This window comes from Xyrauchen texanus, chromosome 49, assembly GCF_025860055.1.
Source record: "Xyrauchen texanus isolate HMW12.3.18 chromosome 49, RBS_HiC_50CHRs, whole genome shotgun sequence".
Taxonomy (NCBI): Eukaryota; Metazoa; Chordata; class Actinopteri; order Cypriniformes; family Catostomidae; genus Xyrauchen; species Xyrauchen texanus.
This window is the reverse complement of record NC_068324.1, coordinates 3238910-3260950: the sequence shown is the minus strand read 5'-3', so window position 1 is coordinate 3260950 and position 22041 is coordinate 3238910. Positions and strand designations below refer to the sequence as shown.

General features: G+C 40.3%; 1 protein-coding gene across 4 annotated transcripts in view; it reads left to right on the top strand.

Annotated features, from left to right (window-relative positions):
• The window catches only part of LOC127640521 (myelin regulatory factor-like), a 43002-nt gene that overhangs the window by 15811 nt on the left and 5150 nt on the right, over positions 1–22041 (top strand). Inside the window, exons 2-23 of one of the 4 annotated variants that reach the window (XM_052123131.1) lie at positions 7474–7564; positions 7783–8070; positions 9386–9447; positions 9579–9801; positions 10808–10908; positions 11477–11591; positions 13052–13247; positions 13400–13476; positions 13576–13686; positions 14964–15054; positions 15395–15595; positions 15702–15810; positions 16040–16149; positions 16239–16399; positions 16508–16580; positions 17854–17936; positions 18020–18088; positions 18183–18287; positions 18575–18651; positions 18771–18884; positions 20747–20974; positions 21674–21767. In XM_052123131.1, coding sequence (XP_051979091.1) covers positions 7474–7564; positions 7783–8070; positions 9386–9447; positions 9579–9801; positions 10808–10908; positions 11477–11591; positions 13052–13247; positions 13400–13476; positions 13576–13686; positions 14964–15054; positions 15395–15595; positions 15702–15810; positions 16040–16149; positions 16239–16399; positions 16508–16580; positions 17854–17936; positions 18020–18088; positions 18183–18287; positions 18575–18651; positions 18771–18884; positions 20747–20974; positions 21674–21767 — 2779 coding nt within the window. Of the gene's footprint in view, positions 1–7473; positions 7565–7782; positions 8071–9385; positions 9448–9578; positions 9802–10807; positions 10909–11476; positions 11592–13051; positions 13248–13399; positions 13477–13575; positions 13687–14963; positions 15064–15394; positions 15596–15701; positions 15811–16039; positions 16150–16238; positions 16400–16507; positions 16581–17853; positions 17937–18019; positions 18089–18182; positions 18288–18574; positions 18652–18770; positions 18885–20746; positions 20975–21673; positions 21768–22041 lie in introns of all 4 variants that reach the window. The other 3 variants (XM_052123132.1, XM_052123130.1, XM_052123133.1) reach the window with 3 other exon arrangements.

The following is a 22041-nucleotide window of genomic DNA, read 5'->3' as shown; positions in this document are numbered from 1 at the left end:
TTCTGAGATAACCTTGGAGGAGCTAGACAAGGTAATTAAGGCCTTGCCCAGAGGCTCCAGGGCCAGACGGTTTTGCCACTGAATGTTTTAGATCTTATGCTACAGAACTGGCTCCAGTTTTGTTAGAAGTTTATATGGAATAATTAAAGAATGGAAAGATTCTGCCAACCATGACACAAGCTCGGATCAGTATGATTCTTAAAAAGGACAAAGATCCAAGTGTGTGTAAGAGTTACCGTCCAATTTCCCTGATACTGCTAGATGTAAAAATATTGTCAAAAATTCTGGCTAACCAATTAAGTAAAGTTATGACATCTCTTATACATACAGATCAATTGGGGTTTATTCAGGGCCGCAGCTCTTCTGATAACATTAGACGTTTCATCAATATCATGTGGTCAGTTGCGAATGATGGTGATCTGCCATCTCACTTGATGCTGAAAAGGCGTTTGATATGGTAGAATGGGATTTTCTTTTAAGATTTTGGAAATATATATTTAAGTATATATACTTTTATTGGATGGATTAAGTTACTTTATAGACACCCGGTAGCTGTGGTACAACGTTTTTTATTAATTTCAGATTATTTGACTCTGGATAGGGGCACCAAGCAAGGTTGACCTCTTTCCCCTTTATCGTTCTGTCTTTCCCTGGAACCATTAGCAGACGCAATAAGAAAGGAGGAGGATTTTCCAGGTGTGATGGCGGGAGTTGTGGGGCATAAACTTCTGCTTTACACAGATTATATTTTATTATTAGTCTCCGCCCCAACTAGATCTATGACTTGCCTCCACAGAATTATTAATTCCTTTTCTAAATTCTCGGATACAGAGTTAAATGGTCTAAATCTGAAGCTTTAGCACTGACAGCGTACTGCCCGATATTGGCTTTTTAGCTGGGCACCTACCAGTGGCCCAAACAGTGCATTAAATATTTGGGTATTTTATGTCCAGCAAACTTGTGTGATTTAGTGAGTTAATTTTCACCCTTTAATAAAAAGGTTTTCGTGCGATCATTACATATATCGATGATTGGGAAAGATAATGTTATTAAGATTAATTTTATTCCAAAATTCAACTACCTGCTACAGTCACTCCCTATAGATGTCCCCCTCTCTTATTTCAAGCAATTTGATAGCATAGCGAAGTCCTTCATTTGGAATGGGAAGCGTCTCAGATTACATTTCAGTAAGCTGCATAGGCTGATTGACAAAAGTGGGCTAGGCCTACACAAGGTTTTGTTTGATTATTATGCGTTCGGTCTCAGATATTTGGCTCATTGGTCGCTTCCACCTGAAAGAGCCCCTCCTTGGTTTTGTATTAAACAGGAATTTCTTGCCCCTATTTTGCCTTTGCAAAGCCTTTCTATCAAACTAATCGGAGAAGTTAAATTACACCGTTATCTCGCATTTACACTCGGTATGGACAAAAGTGTCCAGAGTGTTTAATTCGGACATTTATTTAAATGTTGCCTCTAGCTTATGGCTTAACCCCAAATTATGTATTAATAAGTCCCCATTCTGCTGGTCAGAGTGGATTGTGAGTGAGGTTAATACACTCGGCACCTATATGAGAGTGTTGAGGTCTTTTGAAAATCTGGTTCAACATTTTGAGATTCCCAGGTCTCAATTCTTTAGGTATTTACAGCTGCGACACCTGCTCTGTACTGTTTTTGGGAGTAGTATACACCCCCCCTAAAGCGGTAGATGCTCTGGAAGCTGTGATTACTGCTTTTGGAAAAGGTCATGAGGCATCAGTGTATTACTCCCTGTTAACTCAGGGTCTGGGAGACGGAGCTTTAACTTCTTTCAAGAGATTATGGGAGAAAGATTTAAACTTGGTATTGAAGGAGGGAGTGTGGGCTAGAATTCTAAAAAACATCAAGTCTGCATCTAGAGATGCAATGGTGCGCCTTATGCAATTCAAGGTTTTACATCAATTTTATTGGACTCACTCTAGTTTGTATAGGCTTGGTCTTAATTACACACCCACCTGCTGGCGATGCCAATCAGAGGATGGAGACATAACCCATGCCATTTGGGGAGGTGTTAAGATCCAGGAGTTTTGGTTGAATGTTCAGAGTCTTGTGAGTGATGTATTGGGCACTCGACTTTCATTTTCCCCCAGACTCTGTATTTTGGGCAATGGGATGGTCATTTACTTTGAGAATAGTCACATAAAGAATTGGGTCCTAACTACATTTACATTTATGCATTTGGCAGATGCTTTTATCCAAAGTGACTTACAGTGCACTTATTACAGGGACAATCCCCCCGGAGCAACCTGGAGTTAAGTGTCTTGCTCAAGGGCACAATGGTGGTGGCTGTGGGGATCGAACCAGCGACCTTCTGATTACCAGTGATGTGCTTTAGTCCACTACGCCACCACCACTCCATCATGATCGCCAGACAGGTTCTTTTAAGGGGTTGGAGGTCGGCTGGAGCACCCTCATTTCATGAGTGGTGCTCAGAGATGGGGAGGGTGGCGGCCTTTGAAGAAGGGTCATTTAGAAGACTAGGAAAATTGAATTTGTTTATGGAGAAATGGGGACATTGCTGGACGTGTTATTATTTTTTATTTTATTTTTTATCTTTTTATTTTTGTGTGTGTCTATAATCATGTATATATACTCTTATGTGACCACAGGGATGTTTGTCGGGGGTCAGGGTTGGGGATTTGGAGGGGTGGTTGTGGGCTTTAAATGTTGATTCCCGGTCCCTAGTCAGACTAATCAAGCCTCAGAGAGGGATAAAGCCCGACTGGAAGCTGCAGTGTGACTGAGAGAAAGATTCACGGACAGCTGTCCGACACCTTTGTGCATTTGTCTTTTTCTTTCAGTTCATAATGAAAATATTATTGATATTCTCAAGCCGGTTCTTGCCTCCTCCTTTCCATTAATCCCTTTACACACACACACACACACACACACACACACACACACACACACACACACACACACACACACACACACACACTCACACACACACAAAACAGAGCATTTGTTATTCCTGTTTGTTTAATTATCCTGTTCTCTCTCTTTCCAAGAACATCTCTCTTTACCCTACACCTCCTAGTCCTCACCCCCACTCTGATCCTGTCATTCTTGCAGCTGTTATCAGTGCTGGCATGGCAGATTTACCGCAAGAGAATTGAAACATCTGGAACTTATTTTGTAAAGTCACCCCCTCGGTTCCTCTCTGCCCTCCTGGCACACACATAAAACTGTCCACGCAGAGAGCGTAACTGCAGCACCCATCAAAACATAACGTCAGAGTTGGTTTTTCCCCTCAACACAGCCAGCGCTTCATGAAGCCTAAACCACTGATTTGTGTGATGAGGAGTTCAAAACCTTTTTTCATAGTTGTGGAAAAGTACATTGTAAAACGCAATGAATCAAGATTATTCAAGTGGTTGATGGGAAGTGATTGCTTTGACTGGTGGTATCTACAGTACCTGGTGTAAACATCTACTGACAGCTGGTGCGAGTTATACTGATAACCTTTGGGAAGCATCTCAACTCACGTGTACACAAGATCTCAGAGAGATGTTTCATTACTATTCACAGGTGAATCTGGTCATTCTGATCTTGGTCAGTTTGAACAAATTGTGGAACTGATCAGGAAAAATGTATTCTGCTTTGGGATGCTTAGTTTGGATCATGATTTATGTGTTATAGATGCTTTTGTCATTATGCTTGAGGTTTCTTTGGTTGTTTGTCAAAACCAGAGGAGGCCATAATATTATTTTATATATCCTGACAAAATTAATAGTTTTAGAATGTTGCCCTGTTGTTGCTAGGGTGTTCTGCGTGGTTACTAGGGTATTGCTATGCAGTTGCTAAATTGCCCTGAGTGGTTTTTAGCATGTTGCTATTTTGTTGCTAGGGTGTTCTGAGTGGTTACTAGGGTATTGTTGTTCAGTAGCAAGGGTGTACTGAGTGGTTTTTAGCATGTTGCTATGTTGTTGTTAGGGTGTTCTGAGTGGTTTTTAGCATGTTGCTATTTTGTTGCAAGGGTGTTCTGGGTGGTTACTAGGGTATTGCTGTTCAGTAGCTAGGGTGTACTAAGTGGTTTTTAGCATGTTGCTATGTTGTTGCTAGGGTGTTGTGGGTGGTTACTAGGGTATTGCTATGCAGTTGCTAAATTGCCCTGAGTGGTTTTTAGCATGTTGCTATTTTGTTGCTAGGGTGTTCTGAGTGGTTACTAGGGTATTGTTGTTCAGTAGCAAGGGTGTACTGAGTGGTTTTTAGCATGTTGCTATGTTGTTGCTAGGGTGTTCTGAGTGGTTTTTAGCATGTTGCTATTTTGTTGTAAGGGTGTTCTGGGTGGTTACTAGGGTATTGCTGTTCAGTAGCTAGGGTGTACTAAGTGGTTTTTAGCATGTTGCTATGTTGTTGCTAGGGTGTTCTGGGTGGTTACTAGGGTATTGCTATGCAGTTGCTAAATTGCCCTGAGTGGTTTTTAGCATGTTGCTATTTTGTTGCTAGGGTGTTCTGAGTGGTTACTAGGGTATTGTTGTTCAGTAGCAAGGGTGTACTGAGTGGTTTTTAGCATGTTGCTATGTTGTTGCTAGGGTGTTCTGAGTGGTTTTTAGCATGTTGCTATTTTGTTGCAAGGGTGTTCTGGGTGGTTACTAGGGTATTGCTGTTCAGTAGCTAGGGTGTACTAAGTGGTTTTTAGCATGTTGCTATGTTGTTGCTAGGGTGTTCTTGGTGGTTACTAGGGTATCGCTGTGCAGTTGCTAGAGTGTTCTGAGTGGTTTTTAGCATGTTGCTACTGTATGTTGTTACTAGGGTGTTTTGAGTGGCAACAAGGGTATTGACGTGAAGTCACTAGGGTGTTCTGGGTGGTTTTTAGCTTGTTGCTCTGTTGTTGCAAGAGTGTTTTATGTGGTTGCTAGGATATTACTGTGCAGTTGCAAGGGTTTTCTGGGATTTTTTCACCCGTTTTATTGGACAGCAGACATAATCCTCCAATCGCTTAGAAAAGAAACAGCTGTTTTTGGTGTTATAATGCACATAATAACCATCGTGCTGTGGTAAATAGTGCTGTTTGTGTCGGGATATCCACTGGGGCTGGATTTGAGCCCTCATTTGAGATCTCTGTGGGAGGGAGATGGACCAGAGAGTTTTCCTAACATTGGAATTCTTCACATTCCGACTTCATTAGTGGTCTAATCTATCAAAGAGAGTGTGGAGAGAAAGAGAGAGAGATCTGGGGTTTATTGGGGGTGCCCAACTTTTCCTCCACCTGACCCAGAATCATTCCCCCTCCATTTCTCCATCCTTCTCTCTCTCTCTTTTTGTTAACTTGCCTTGCTCTCTCGTTCAGTTCCTGGATCTGTTGTAAAGTTGGATGCTTGAGTTTATTTAATTGGCTAGTTTATAAATATCATGGACAAGTTTTTTTTCCAACATCAACATTTTAGGTTAAAACTTTATTTATTTATATTTTAGGTGCCATAACTGGCCGCCATTTAAGTGTTTTTTAAACATTTTAATCTCCTTTTTGCATTTAAAGTGAATTTTTTAAAGTGCAGTTACTAATGTGAGGCCTGCTATAATAATTATACAAGAATTAGAAAATGTTTGTTTCAAATAATTTTAGGTGGAACATAGTATGTGCTCATGCTCAGTGAGCACCTGTAAGTCAATTACTCATGTATATTACTTTCTACTAGATTCACATCAGATTCAAGTAATATTTTGGATTTTACAAACTTTAAAAGCCCTACAAAGGATTTATTTGTTCTAGATCACAATATAAAGTTAATATGAAATATTAAGATTATGTAGGAGAAGATACTTTAGTTTGCCTTTGTGTGCGGGGTCAATCGAGTGCCTCTGGTGCGAGTGACCTTTAGCAGGGTTTGCAATGGAGCGATTAGGTCATGTGGGTGAGATTTCGAGAGATTTGGTTAAGAGGTGGAGAAAGGGGTCAGGAGAGATATTCAAAGGAATAGAAGTAGGCTAGAATGGAAGGTCTGTGTAAACAAACCATTTGCAACAATCTGTTCTGTTGAAATATTGTTAATGGAACTAAAGGAACAAGAATTATTAAGAGGAATCAGAACCGGAATTGTTAAATTCTTTACGATTTCCATCCCTACATTTTTCTACAATTAGAAAACAAATCAAAAGAAAACAGTCACAAGCTTTTATTATTTTATAGATCAATTGGTTGTGGACATAAGCATACTATGTTTGAGGATGCACTAATTCTATAGTGTCATACTGTTTAGGATGGATAGCGTTAATTGTGAAATATGCATTTTAGTAGAAGCTAGGTCTGCACAATTAATCGAATAAATAATTGAGATTACAATTACAGCTGCCACAATTAACTAATTGTGAAAAGTGTCATAAGTATGTTTTTGTAGCAGCTAAACATTGTAACCCCTCACTTACAAGTCTGTTAATTGCTTCTATGTATAAATTATCTTCAGCTTGAACAATAGCTTTGTTTTTATGCTTCTAAGAAGGCCAATGTGAAGTTTAGGCAACTAGTCTTGATTTACTGATGGATAAAATAGCAATAAAGTCATTCAGAGCGGGCCTGCGTTGCTCAGCAAGTAAAGACGGTGACTATCACACCTGGAGTCGAGAGTTTAAATCCAGGGCGTGTTGAGTGACTCCAGTCAGGCTTCCTAAGCAACCAAATTGGCCCAGTTGCTAGGGAGAGTAGAGTCACATGTGGTAACCTCCTCATGGTCGCTATAATGTGGTTTGCACTCTCGGTGGGGCGCGTGGTGAGTTGTGCGTGGATGCCGCGGAGAATAGCGTGAAGCCTCCACACATGCTAGGTCTCCACGGTAACGCACTCAACAAGCCACGTCATAAGATGCGCGGATTGACGGTCTCAGACGTGGAGGCAACTGAGATTCGTATGCCACCACGAGGACTTGGAGCATATTGGAAATTGGGCATGCCAAAATTGGGGATAAAATAAAATAACTCATTCAGAAACAGCTTGTTTTGGATGTATAGTCGACCTGAAATGGCATGCAGTTGTTCCACCCAAAATAAGGGTTTTAATGTAAATTCTATTACTCAAAATTAATTGCAATTACAATATCAAGGGATGTAATTGTCAGTTATTATTTTTGTCATAATCTTTCAGCCCTAGTAGACTTTATTGGCATAAAGAGTAATTAAATTAGATTACATTAATTGTAGGTTATTTTGTTGACGAGAAATTAAATAAAATGTCTCTAAAGACAGACAGACTTTTTGCAGTGGGCTAAAACACTCTATTATTACTGTAATAATAATAATAATAATCTGACTATAAAAAAATCCCAATTTATCTGAAATGTTGCAAGTCTGATGTGTTTTGTACAAAGAGATCTGCATGTTGTGAAACAGTGTTATCACTGTTGATACAGTTTAGGAAGACATGCTCTTAATGATAATAATCCTCTCTTATCTCACTCTCTCTTTCTACCTTTCTCATTCTTATTCCCTTTTTCTCTTCAGGTCATGATATTAACAGCTCTTTGGAGCCAACAAACATTGACACCAGTATCCTGGAGGAATACATCAGCAAAGAGGACGACACCACAGATATGTGAGAACTTTGTGTTATCTGGAAACATTCATCATTTGTACCAGTCCGTTCTCAGTTATTATTACCAAGTCGTTTGAAGGGATAGTTCACCATTAAAGTCCTGTCATCATTTACTCACCCACATGTTGTTCCATACTCGTAAAACTTTCTTTCTTCTGTAAAACAGAAAAGAAATGTTTGGCAGAACGTAAAGAACTGAGATTGTTTTTGCCCTACAGTTGTTTCACAGAGGTTCACAGTGCCCCAGGTCCCCAGTACCTCTCCCCCCAGGCCGGGGCATCCTCTTCAGGGGGGGTAGGGTGTGGCGTGAGTCCCCCCATCCCACTGCGCCAGGGAGCTGCCCCGTCTCTGGCCCAGTCCTGCCAGAACCCCTACCCACCTCCACCCCCACTGGGCCTCCTCAGACACAATTACCCCTGCCTGGGGCAACAGCAGAGTCAAACGCCCCAACAACAACAACAGCAGGCCCACGTCAAATTGGACCACCGCGGACAGTACGCACCAGGGTAAGAGAGAGATGGAGTCAGAGAGGAAGAGGAACTTGTGTGTGGATGAATATGTCGGATTTGTAACTCAACAATGTAACTCAAAATAGACATTTGACAGAGGGAGGGACATCTTTTCTTATCTTTATTACCTCTTGTGGCCACGCCCCCTATGAAGCTTGCCATTCCTCATGCCCCACCCTATCAATATGTCACGCCTCTTTTTTCCATATGACCTCAGATAAACCTTCACAACTCAGATAAAGCTGAGTAATGCAGAGACGGAGGGGTGAGTTGTGAATAAGCACTGAGACACATGAATCAGTAATGCTGTTTAGTCATTTTGGCAACAATAGAGGCAGTAGGAAAGAGACAGTGAGTCTTTTCCAATGAAAACAAGAGCAGATACTACATGATTATTTTTAGTGGTGTTTGCGAAGGCAAGCATCACTATTACTAATACTCATACATATGGTTATGGATTTCAACATACATCTAACTGACTGTGGAGTGGTGGTGGTGTATTGGGCTAAAGCACATAACTGGTAATCAGAAGGTCACTGGTTCGATCCCCACAGCCACCACCATTGTGTCCTTGAGCAAGCATTTAACTCCAGGTTGCTCCGGGGGGATTGTCCCTGTAGTAAATGCACTGTAAGTCGCTTTGGATAAAAAGCATCTGCCAAATGCATAAATGTAAATGTAACAATCTGAGCAATCGCACTTCCAATTGTTCCTTGATAAGTGATAAACCCAGGCAAAAAATCCCATAGACAGTGCTGGGTACTGTAATTGAGTACTGATTACAAATTACATGACAAAAATAGCAATCAGTAATCTAGCAGATTACATTTGGCGGGGAAACTAATCTGATTACTTTTGGATTACTTCCAACCTAACTCTTTATTTGATGTCACTTGCATTTCTTATGGAAGTTTCAAGAAATATGGACAGGTTCCTGGGGCGCGTTACACAAATGTGGTCATGCAGTTTCGGCATTTTACAAGCGCCATTCATGTGTGGTAAGAGGTCAGAATCAACAAAAACGGCCTCAACGTTATCGCTAAAGCAAAAGTGCATTTTGAAGCCCAGTACAGAAGCAATTCACGAAAACAAAACGATGTTTATGGCGCTAATGCAATTGGATTACATTGTGAATATGAAATGACGTGTTTTTTGGGCATTTTGATGCGTTTGATGGACAAACCGTTCCAAACACATAGCGACACATGGTTACATTACACAGAGTGATAAATCAAATAATAATTAAAATGTGTTTCGTACTGACAAACTCAATGTAGTTATTTACTTTTTTATGTTATTCTTGTTGTTACAGAACGCTACCTGAGTCCCCTCCGGACTCCAGCTCAGAGCCTTATTCCCCCCAGCAAGCCAACGGTAAGTTCACTGCTCCTGAGCAAAGTGCCTCTTATGATTTTACAGACAGATTTAGAAAACTAGAAAAACCAAACTGATTGAGCCAATAACACAAATGAGCGTATTCGTGACTTTTTATTCTTTCGTCCCAGATCCGCACATGCTCAGGACAATGACGCCCGAGAACATGTGTCACATGACCAGTCCTCCGCCTCTCCCCACACACCCCCACTATCCCAGCATGCACCGGGACATGTACCTGAAGCCGGAGCCCATGATCACGCAGTATCCGATTGGTCCTGTCAGCGGTGGGGGCGGAGACATGCAGCAGAGTCAGATGCTACATCAACTCCTGCAACATCCACAAGCACCAGAGTAAGAGAGGAAAATCAGTTATAGTATCAACTTGTTTGTTTTAAAATGTCTTAGGGAAAATGAAATTGGTCTCAAGTGAGTCAATTGTTGAGGTACAGTTAAAGTATAGAGCTTTGAAATTGAATGAGGAAAGCACAGCTCAGATAATTTGGTCATGGTAGAATTTAATGGGAAATGAGTTGCTAGATTTGCTCGATTAATTTTTAAGACGGAGAAGTCCATTTGCTTAACTCACTGCTGTCTAGGAGAACCAATTGATATTTCAAAGACACTTGATTTGGAGTGGTGGTGGCGTAGTGGACTAAAGCACATCACTTGTAATCAGAAGGTCGCTGGTTCGATCCCCCAGCCACCACCATTGTGTCCTTGAGCAAGACACTTAATCCAGGTTGCTCCGGGGGGATTGTCCCTGTAGTAAATGCACTGCAAGTCGCTTTGGATAAAAGTGTCTGCCAAATGCATAAATGTAAAATGTAAATGATTTGTTTGTTTTTTCTTTCCCATGTTGGGAGACTGTGGAGCGGAGGGGGGCGGGGCCGAGCTAGAATGTCGCATGCCCGGTCCCCAATCGGCCTGATGGGGCTCGAGGGATAAAGGCGGACGGTGACGACGGTTTGAGAGAGAGAGAATTACGGGCATGTCCGTCACGTGTGTTTAATGTAAGCGGGTTAAGATGGGCAAGGAGGAGGCGAGAACCGGCTTGTCAATATAAATAATAATTTAATGAAAACTTAAACCAAAACACACAAACATAAACACACATGACGGACATGCCCGTAATCCTCTCTCTCTCGAACCGTCGTCACCGGCCGCCTTTATCCCTCGCGCGCCCCATCAGGCCGATTGGGGACCGGGCGTGCGACATTCTAGCCCGGCCCCGCCCCCCTCCGCTCCACAGAGACCTACTGTAGAATAGAGTAAACGGAGAAAAAGACCATCATTATAAGATTGCAAAATCCACATCATCATTTAAAAGTTCTTATAGTGCTTGTCCGTGTCTATCCAGTGGAATCCCGGTTCATCCGGCAAAGAAGAGAAAACACTCAGACTCTCCCAACAGTACTCTCAACTCTCAGATACTCACGGGCATCATCAAACAAGAGCCAGGTACACACACTCTTTACGTCCAGAGTAACTAAAGAAATACTTTATTACTTTATCCAATGAGTAGTGCTGTAGCGTCACAAAACTGTACATTTATCACATTATATTGCGCACACAGCAATAGAGCCGAAACGGCGGGGGCGTAATGTCATGAATTACAAATACTCACATTACTGTAATTAATGACTTTTTCCCAAGAATTGTACTTTAAGTAGTTTAAAAATGGTAAACGTTTACTTGAGTATATTTTAAGTGCTGTAACTGTACTTTTACTGCGCTGTTTTGTCCTGTCCTGATTTTATTGTTAACTATCAACGTGATTGGCTGGAGAGTTTCTCATGACTCCCATCCAGTCAAATCACACGTACATAACTTGAACGGCAGATGTAGATCTGGCGGCAACAAAGTTGTTTGCTGTTTGTTAAATCTGTCTCATTGACTTTAATTCAGATTGCACAGCTCAACTTTAAAACTGTGTCCCTGTGTTGCTGTAGATTCAGATGGAAACAGTATCGTACAGTACGGATTGCTTTTTAAACACTACATGACATTTGTGTTCGTGTTTGGGCAGGTTTGATGCAGGATGCAGAAAACTCTTATCTGGATCCAAACTACCAGTGCATAAAGTGGCAGCCGCACCAGCAGAACAAATGGACTCCGTTATACGACAGCAGTGGAAAAGAACTGTGGGTGCTCCCCTGCTCTCATACACCTTTGTACTGAGATTTATGACAGAGAGGAGACTGAGACATGTATTCAGGATGTGTGTAAACTGTATGTGTGTTTGGGGTGGATTTAATGGGGTATAGGGAGGTATCAGGCAGTTCTAAAAAGCGATAGAGAGAGAGAGAGAGAGAGATGGATGGTAGAGGCCAGTGAATTCCAATGAGGTGAACGGTGTGTAGGAGTGAGAGCAAGAGCAGGGATTTGGTGAGAGAGAGAGAGAGAGAGGAATGAGGATGAACAGAGAGAGAGAGAGAGAGAGAGAGAGAATGATTGAGAAGTGGCAGGACTTAGTGATACAAATATAAGTTTTCCACATGGCTCATTTCATTTGTTCAATTTCTCATTACATTGGTCGTTCTATAAGTGTTACGATAATATGAAAAAAAAGTTTGGAGCAATTGCTTTATTTCATAAATTACTAAACTAATATCAAAACATTGATTCAAATGTATTAGATCACTATTTTTTTTTTATTATTGTTATTATTATTATTATGCAATTGTACTCAAAAGTGCCCGCCCACTTTTTTTGCTGTCTTGTTTCTTGAAGTATTTGAAGTATTTTTCCCATTTATTTCTTCCATAAAGGTTTCATAAAATCCTTCTGTGGCAGGGCGGAGGGCGGAGCCACTAATCAAGCCTCAGAGACGGATAAAGGCCGACTTGAAGTTGCAGTGCGAGAGAATAAGACAAACACATACACACACACGCAGGTGTCAGACAGCTGTCCGTAAATCTCTCTCTCTCACACTGCAGCTTCCAGTCGGCCTTTATTCCTCTCTGAGGCTTGATTAGCCTGATTAGGGGCCGGATGTACGGCTTCACGACCCGGCCCCGCCCTCCGTTCTGCCACACCTTCATACAGTTCTAAGCCATGAACCAAACCAACCAGCTACGAGGTGAATCACAACCTTACAAACTTTGATTTGAAGCAAAAAAAAAAATGTTTAAATCAGACAAGGCTGTGTACTTCACGTCTGTAATGAGGTAAAGAACTGCAATCCCATGATGCATTGCGAAAGTGATGGAAAAATACAAAACTATTGATTTAAAGTTGTTTAGTATAAAAATAGAAACTGTGTATTTTCAATTTATTGCAAAATCTTCCGATATTTTCATATATATCAGCAGTTTGAGAGTGTAGGGAGAGTGACTCTGGGAGCGGCCAGTCACTGCAGAGCTCTTTTGGTGCACTTTGTTCGACACAATTTTCTCATTGGTGGATTGTTTCCACTGTTATACATTTTAACCGTCACACTTTTCGAGTACACTGACAATATAACCACATAAATTAATAAATATTAAAAATATCAAATATTAAAATTATATTAATATATATTACATTTTGTCCTGATTAAGTACCTTAGTCTCATGTTCTTCGTTATCACTTTTTTTATGCGATTTAATTTCTCTCTCTCCAGTCCAATGCCTACTTATAGAGTGGATGCAGATAAAGGTTTTAACTTCTCCTTGGCTGATGACGCGTTTGTGTGTCAGAAGAAGAACCATTTCCAGGTGACGGTGTACATCGGAATGCCGGGAGATCCCAAATACATGAAGACCAGCGAGGGACTGCAGCTGATTGAATGCTTTTACCTGAAACTCAACGGAGTCAAGGTGAGCCCAGCAACCACAACCCTTTCCCATTTATAGAAGAGCATCAGAAATAATCGATTAACATTTCCAGAACTTGGAATAATTAACGTTTAACAATTCTACTTCCATTACCACTAATAAAATGTCTATTACTGTACCTGCGTGTCTTCCAGTTGGAAGCGATGAATCAGGCCATTAACGTGGAGCAGTCGCAGTCTGACCGCAGCAAGAGGCCCTTCAAACCAGTGCTGTGAGACTCTTTTAACTAGTTTCTGTGAAATATTACAATTGAAGAGTTTTAAGGGTGTGGATTTGAGATGTGATGTAAATGTCGACCGTTGTTTTGCAGAGTGACACTGCCACCAGAGCAGGTTACCAAGGTAACCGTTGGTCGTCTACACTTCAGCGAGACCACAGCAAATAACATGAGGAAGAAAGGCAAGCCGAACCCCGACCAAAGGTACGAGATATAATCTTGAAGAGAATATTCAGGGTTATTTACAACTTAAAGGGATAGTTCACCCATGAAAAAACTCATCATTGACTCACCCTCATGCCATCCCAGGTGTGTATGACTTTCTTTCTTCAGCAGAACACATTTGAAGACAAATAGAAAATTATCCCAGCTCAGAAGGTCCTTAAAATGCAAGTGGTTGGTGATCAGACCCTTTGAAGCTCCTAAAATCACAGACAGTTAACATAAACGTCATCCATTCGACTCCACCAGTTAAATTAACGTCTTCTAAAGTAATATGATCACTTTTGGTGCAAAACAAAATCTATATTTAAGTACTTTTGACTATAACTATAAACCATCGTTTCTGGTCAGCAGCAGTATATGCATTCATGAGAGCGCTAAGTTTAAATGGTCTCTCATGTGACGAATTTGCATTGACATGCATTGCATAGACGTAATCTCGTTTTTCTCTCGGTTGAGACATCGAGGCACACAAGCACACAAACGCAACATTGTGAGTAAACAAACAGATACAAATACAGATCTAAACCAAAACCAACTAATCTTCTGTACAGCGTTCCTCCTACTCAGTCCTAACCAGCGCTGATCTTGAAGATGTATCGCACATGCATCGGTTATCACGTGTCTCACGTGCCAGCTATATTTAGAAGACATTAATTTAACCACTGGAGACGAATGGATGACGTTTATGCAGACTGTCTGTGATATTAGGGGTTCAAAGGGTCTGATCACCATCCACTTGCATTTTAAGGACCTGCTGAGCTGAGATATTTTTCTATTTTTCTTCAAATGTGTTCTGATGAAGAAAGAAAGACATACACATCTGGGATGGCATGAGGGTGAGTAAATGATGAGAGAGTTTTCATTTTTGGGTGAACTGTCCCTTTAAGCTCTATTGACAACATCTGTGGCATGCAATCGATTACCACTGAACTCTACTCATCCCTCAGTTTTTAAAACTCCTGTATAGAAATGAAAACCTACCAGGCAAACGCACCGCACCCCGAATAAACTTCCATCCCACTTAGACAACTTTACAGCTCCAAATATATGTGCTTTAGCGAAACATTTAAGCTTCACAATTCAGCTTTTAACCACTTTAGAATAATTCCGTCAGTTGTACTTGCCAGTTTGTCACAAATGTGCTACTTTGAGTTCAAAATAACCCAGAATATTCATTTAAAAACAAAGCAACTCCTCTGACTTTTCATTAAGTCATAGTATTTAACTCTATCTTTTGTGTCTATGTGTGTGAGTAGGTACTTCATGCTGGTTGTCGCTCTTCAAGCTCATTGTCACGGTCAGAGCTTCACGGTGGCCGCTCACGTCTCCGAGAGGATCATCGTCAGGGTAACCGCTGTCAGTCTGGTCGTGTCTCTCTGACAGACCTCATTTAATCACAGCCTGTCTCTTTGTGTCAATTATCAGACTGACCAATCATTTCACCATTTATTTGTTTGTAATGGCTTTTTTTGACTGTTTTTATTCTCCTTTATAAGATCTATTAGAAAATACTGAAACAGTGATATCTCTTTATTAAATGCAGACTATTTATTTAAAGTTTTATGAGTGGCATTATTTACAATTTATCTGAATTTGCAGTAACAACTTGCCTTCCCAGCTTATTGCTGACATTATTGTTCTATCACTTAGTCCATTTCTTTCTTTCGTTCTTTCTCTGTCTCTCTAGGCATCTAACCCAGGTCAATTTGAAAGTGACAGTGAAGTGTTGTGGCAGAGAGGACAGCTGCCAGACTCTGTGTACCATCACGGCCGGGTGGGCATCAACACAGACCGTCCCGATGAGGCCCTGGTCGTCCACGGCAACGTGAAGATCATGGGTTCCCTTGTGCACCCTTCTGATATTAGAACCAAGCAGAACGTGAAAGAGGTACATCTGTATTTTTGTGTTTGTGTATGTGTCTCTCTCTATTATTATACACCCGCATGTGATCATTTGCACTTTTCTTTCTTCTTTCTGTCATTTCCTTCTCCAGGTGGACACCACCGATAACTTGAGGCGGATTTCCCAGATGAGGCTGGTGCATTATCAGTTTAAGCCTGAGTTTGCAGCCACAGTGGGCATCGAAGCCGCCGCTGAGATGGGTACTGTCACCACAGATTATAATTCCAGTCACTTTAGTCCCAGAATATAAGGTCAAAAATAAAATGCCCATGTTATATTTCACCTCAGAATAAAAAAATACAAATAATGTATATATATATATATATATATATATATATATATATATATATATAGTCCACTCCATTGTCATGAAGTGCACTTTCCAATCAGACAGTGACAAGTGTGTATTTTTTGTGTGTGTGTCATCAGGGGTGATCGCTCAGGAAGTCCAACAAATTTTGCCAGAAGCTGTTAAAGAGGGTGGAGATGTGGTGTGTACTAACGGAGAGACCATACCTAATCTACTGGTCGTCAATAAAGTAGGAGCACTCACACACACTCATAGAGACTCCAACACAGTCTGTCTGTCTGTACTGTATGTTTCATGTATGTCTGTTTGATTCTATAGGAGCTAATCTTTATGGAGAATGTGGGGGCAGTAAAGGAACTATGCAAACTCACAGATAATCTGGAGACTCGCATTGACGAGCTTGAACGCTGGAGCCGAAAACTCGCCAAACTGCGCCGACTTGATAGCATGAAAAGCACCATCAGTGGAGGCACAGTCAGGTGTGTGTGTGTGTGTGTGTGTGTGTGTGTTAATCTGTGCACTCACAGGTGTATCCGTTTGAGTGAATTCAGAGTGAAGTTTAAAAAACTGTGCACTTTATTTTCTAGTCTATCGGGAAGTTATTTTAGCAGAACTGGAAGTGGCCCACTCAAGAAGAAAACAGCCAAGCCAGGAAACAAGGTATGATTTTACACAGCTGTTACTCGAAAATATACACATATATATAAACCAGAGTGGATTTGAATGGAATGGGATGGAATATGAATGAAAGGAAAGGAAATGAAAGGGACTGGAAGAGATGGAATGATATGGAAAGTAATGGAACGTGATGAAACTGAATGGAAAGTGATGTGATGGAATGTAATGAAAAAGAATAAGATAGAATGGAATGTGATGGAATGGAATGTGGAAAGAATGGAACAAGATGGCATGTAACATGATGGAATTGAATGGAAAGGGATTGAATGTGATGGAATGAAATGGAATGGAAAAAGATGGAAAGTGATGGTATGGAGAAAGATGGTGTGTGATGGAATGGAATGTGATAAGGAATGGAACGTGATGGAATTGAATGGAAAGGGATGGAATGTAATGGAATGAAATTAAATAAGATTAAATGGAATGGAATGGAATGTGATGGAATGGTATGGAAAAAGATGGTGTGTGATGGAATGGAATGTGATAAGGAATGGAACGTGATGAAATTGAATGGAAAGGGATGGAATGTGATGGAATGAAATGAAATTAGATGAAATGGAATAGAATGTGATGGAATGGAATGTGGATTGAATGGAACAAGATGGCATGTAACATGATGGAATTGAATGGAAAGGGATTGAATGTGATGGAATGAAATGAAATAAGATGAAATGGAATGGAATGTGATGGAATGGAATGGAAAAAGATGGAAAGTGATGGAATGGAATGTGATAAGGAATGGAACGTGATGGAATTGAATGGAAAGGGATGGAATTAAATTAAATAAGATTAAATGGAATGGAATGTGATGGAATGGTAAGGAAAAAGATGGTGTGTGATGGAATGGAATGTGATAAGGAATGGAACGTGATGAAATTGAATGGAAAGGGATGGAATGTGATGGAATGGAATGTTTTTAAGATTGAATGGAATGGAAAGGAAAGGAATGGAATAGAAAAATATGGAAAGAAATGGAAAGTGGTGGAATGGAATGGGATGGGATGGGATGGAATTAGACAGAATGCAATCTGATGGAATGGACAAAGTTATATTGGAATGGGACATACAGTAGGGGGTGGGGTGAAATGCGATCATCGGATAGTATAATACAGTACTAGATGCAACTGCAGTGGGATTTGAAGAGATCAGAACAAATGGAATGTGATGGGATAAAATGGATTGGCAAATGTTGGAAGAAATAGAATGGAATGGCTGCGATGAGATAGAATAATTGCTGAGTGATGTGTTTTTGCAGAAATCTGTTCCAGAGCAGGGCTGTCTGAGTCACAGGTTCATGCAGGGCACCATCCTGGCACTGGTCATCATCATGGCCTTCAGGTGAGAAAAAGTTATTTCACCCCAAATCATTATAATGACAGTATTTCATGCTCACCATCCTCTCGCTTTGTCTCATTCTGTAGTGTCATCTCCATGTCCATCCTCTATGTGCTCAATCTTCAACACCATGGAACCATAACTGATGGCGAGGGGTATGTACACAGACACACATACCACCACATCGTGTGCTTTGCTATCTCTTTATACCTATATACTCTCATTTTATCTCCTTACTCATTCTCTCAGTGTATTTCCTGTCGTTGGTAGCTCTGCGTCCCGCTGCCTTCTCTTCGTCTCTTGGACGCCCTTCCTCACTGCAACCGTCACATTCTGTCCATCCTTCTGTCTGTGGTATGCTCTCCACTCCTCTTTCTCTCTATTCCTCTGTATCACTTCATCCTCCTGTCCAGCACAGAACAAGTTCATTCAGAATTTTGAGTGGCTACAGATTGAGACATTGTTGAGATCTCTTTTGAAACTCTTGAGGAGACACGTGTGAGGTATTTTTCTCAGGAAGAGCATCAAGAGACATCAGTGAAATCTCCATTTGCTCTCTATTTAATCTCACTGCTATCTAGGAGAGACAAGTGAAATATTAAAAAGATTTCATTTGCGATTTTTGTTTATTATCTCAACAGGTCTCGTTCTGTTCAGGGATCGGCTCGTCAGGGCTCTTTCTCCCCTCCCAAAGTAACCACGTCGACTCTTTCTCCTGGTACTAGAACAACACTGACACAAATAATATACTGTAGAGGTTTTAATTTCATATGTGTACATATTTTCCAGACGATTATCAGTTTCATAGTTGAATTGAAGTTCATTGTTTGTAAACAGAATCCACCTCTTCATCTCTGTCCAATCACCCGGCCTGCTGCCCTCCGACACCTGCTACAACTAACCAAACAGCCACCATCAGCCTGTTGCCAAGCACCAACCAATCCATTCCAGGTATTACAACTAAACCAGACATGTTGCAAATTACGACAGATCAATTATACGGTGGTTGTTTTAAATTTGTCAGCCTTTGAAAGTCAAAATGAAAACAAAATTTATCTTATTTGTTTTATTTTCTCCCCAATTTGGAACGCCCAATTCCCAAAGCGCTCTAAGTCCTCGTGGTGGCGTAGTGACTCGCCTCAATCCAGGTTGCGTAGGGCGATTCTCAGTTGCCTCCGCTTCTGAGACCGTCAATCCGCGCATCTTATCAAGTGGCTTGTTGAGCTTGTTACCGCGGAGACAGCGCTTGTGGAGGCTTCACGCTATTCTCTGCGGGGTCCACGCGCAACTTACCACACGCCTCATTGCGAGCAAGAACCACTAATCGTGACCACGAGGAGGTTAACCTAACGTGACTCTACCCACCCTAGCAACCGGGCCAATTGGTTGCTTAGGAGACTTGGCTGGAGTCACTCAGCACACCCTGGATTTGAACTTGTGACTCCAGTCGTGGTAGTCAGCGTCTTTACTTGCTGAGCAACTGAGACTTGTCCTCCGCCACCCGGATTAAGGCGAGTAACCGCACCACCACGAGGACCTACAGAGTAGTGGGAATTGGGCGTTCCAAATTGGAGAGAAAAAAATATATAAAATTAGCCAAAAGGCTATTTGACAGAGACATTTCAGGCTACAGTTGAAGCAACCTTACTAAAATTGTCAGTAGTTAACTCAGTAAATGAATGTTGGTATGTAAATAATAGTGGTAACACTTTACTTTTTTAAAATGATTATTAGTTTTCAATATGTTTTATTAACAATAACTGAAACAAGCTTTTATGCTGAGTGAACTCAAATCAAAAACAAACAAAAATCAAAATAATAAATAAACATAATATAACAGTATATAACACAATTGTACAAAAGAAGAGAAAAAGTGGTAAAAGTATATATATATATATATATATACTGACAAACATAGGTGCTTTACAATAAATTAATGTTGGTTTAGATTACTTTTTTTTAGATTATTGTGTACTTTTTAATACAATAAAATGAATAAAACTTTTATTTAAACATTTAATTTTATTAAAGATTACTAATGCAAATGTTATTGAATTTTATATAATAAGTTAACTAATGTTAACTAATACAACCTTTCTGTACAGTGTTAATAATAGTAATAATAGTACATAATAATACATTTGAGAAAGTAGTTTTACTATTGGGATACATCAAAATGCTCTCGAGGGTGAATTTGACTTCTCAAAAGTTGGTGTTGGAGATATTTCTGAAGGCACAAAAACCTCAAATATTGACTGTAAACTCGTATTTATTAGGTCTGACTCCATTCTTGTATCTAACGCTCACTTTTCACAATCCAATCAATTCCTGATGGATAAAATAGATTGTTTTCTCAATAGGTTTCATTTGGAAATATGTCTTGTTACAGAGGTAAAACTTTGATTCAACAGCTGAATCGCTGAATCAGTTTCATTAATGAATCAGTGAATCAATGTATCAATAAATTGTTGTCATATTATCCTACTTCTCAAAAGCTGCTCTATGCTGCTCATGGCTGCTAAAAAACTCATTCAAACATTACTGCATGCCATCCAGCTTTAGTTCTAGTAGAGCTTATTTACGCTAGCGCCATCTTTGATTTTGAATGGGAATGACAACGAGGTTGTGAGGGATCATACGACATGAGCTGTGGAAAATCAGATGTGATCTTAGAGCTTTATACCATTCATGCCATTGAAGAGATAGTAAGTCTGTCCTCACAGCTTCCTTGTCATTCCCATGAAGGATCAAACATGGTGCTAGCGTGAATAAGGTTTATACACATATACATGTATATCTTTTCTCTCTGTCAGACTCCAGCACTGCAGTCCCAACCCAGGCCACAATTAACAAGAAGGCAAAGTCACGACCGCTGGACAAAGACAGCCGGAATAAGAATCGTCTGAGTCACACGTCGGCCCCTTTATTCCTCAACAAATCCAAACGGCCCCCTCAGCCCCCAGAACTAAGTGGAGCCACCAAACGCATGCCTGGTGGACAACAGCCATCGCCCCGAAGACAACGTAGTTTAAAGACACAGGGTACATACTATATATATATATACTGTAAATAATGCTGATGGAAATTATATTTTTAAAGTTGTGTTATTAAAATGGGAGGTTTCTTTTCTTGCTAAGGCTTATTACATAGCTACAATTTTATGTATCCTATAAATAATATTTTGCGCTTTTTGCATAACATCACAAATGCGGGACAGTCGTTACTTTCTGACAAGTTGATAGAAGTCATTTTCACACTATAAATATTACAATTGTTTACATTTATTTCACACTTTGTTTAGATTATCATAGATTTATAATAGATTTTCATAGTTTAATATTGAATGTCTGGGTTTGGGACAAGGCTATAACAGTCGAATCTGTACATAAAAGGTATTTGAAAATACCCCCAAAAAATGATGAAGGCTTTTTAAAAGTTATATATGCAGAGTCCTCTTGTGAAAATGCTTCTTTGCATTGTTCTATCATTTATTATACTTATAAGTAACTTATAATTAATAAACAATTTTATTTTCTTCTCCTAATTTCTTTTCTTTGTTTTAAGCGTTTTAAAATGTTTGTGTTTAAAACAAATTAAAAATCCCAAAACAATCTATTTATTTTGAGACTGAAATGAAACGTGAGTGATTCCTCAATGTGGTCTCAGACATTTTGGAACCCATAAAACATTCAAAGGAACAAAGTGTTGCATTAATTACATGTTGTTGTTTTTCCATGCAGATGGAAATCCACCAGCCGGTCTGAGCAAACTGCACATACATGAGACGACTCATGAGATCAGAACACTTGATTGCTCCTCACCTGAAAGATGCAGGTGTGTGTGTGTGTGTGTGTGTGTGTGTGTGTGTGTGTGTGTGTGTGTGTGTGTGTGTGTGTGTGTGTGTGTGTGTGTGTGTGTGTGTGTGTGTGTGTGTGTGTGTGTGTGTGAGTGAGTGAGTGAGTGTGTGTGTGTGTGTGTGTGTGTGTGTGTGTGTGTGTGTGTGTGTGTGTGTGTGTGTGTGTGTGTGTGAGTGAGTGAGTGTGTGTGTGTCTGTGTGTGAGTGAGTGTGTGAGTGTGTGTGAGTGTCTGTGTGTGTATGTGTGTGTGT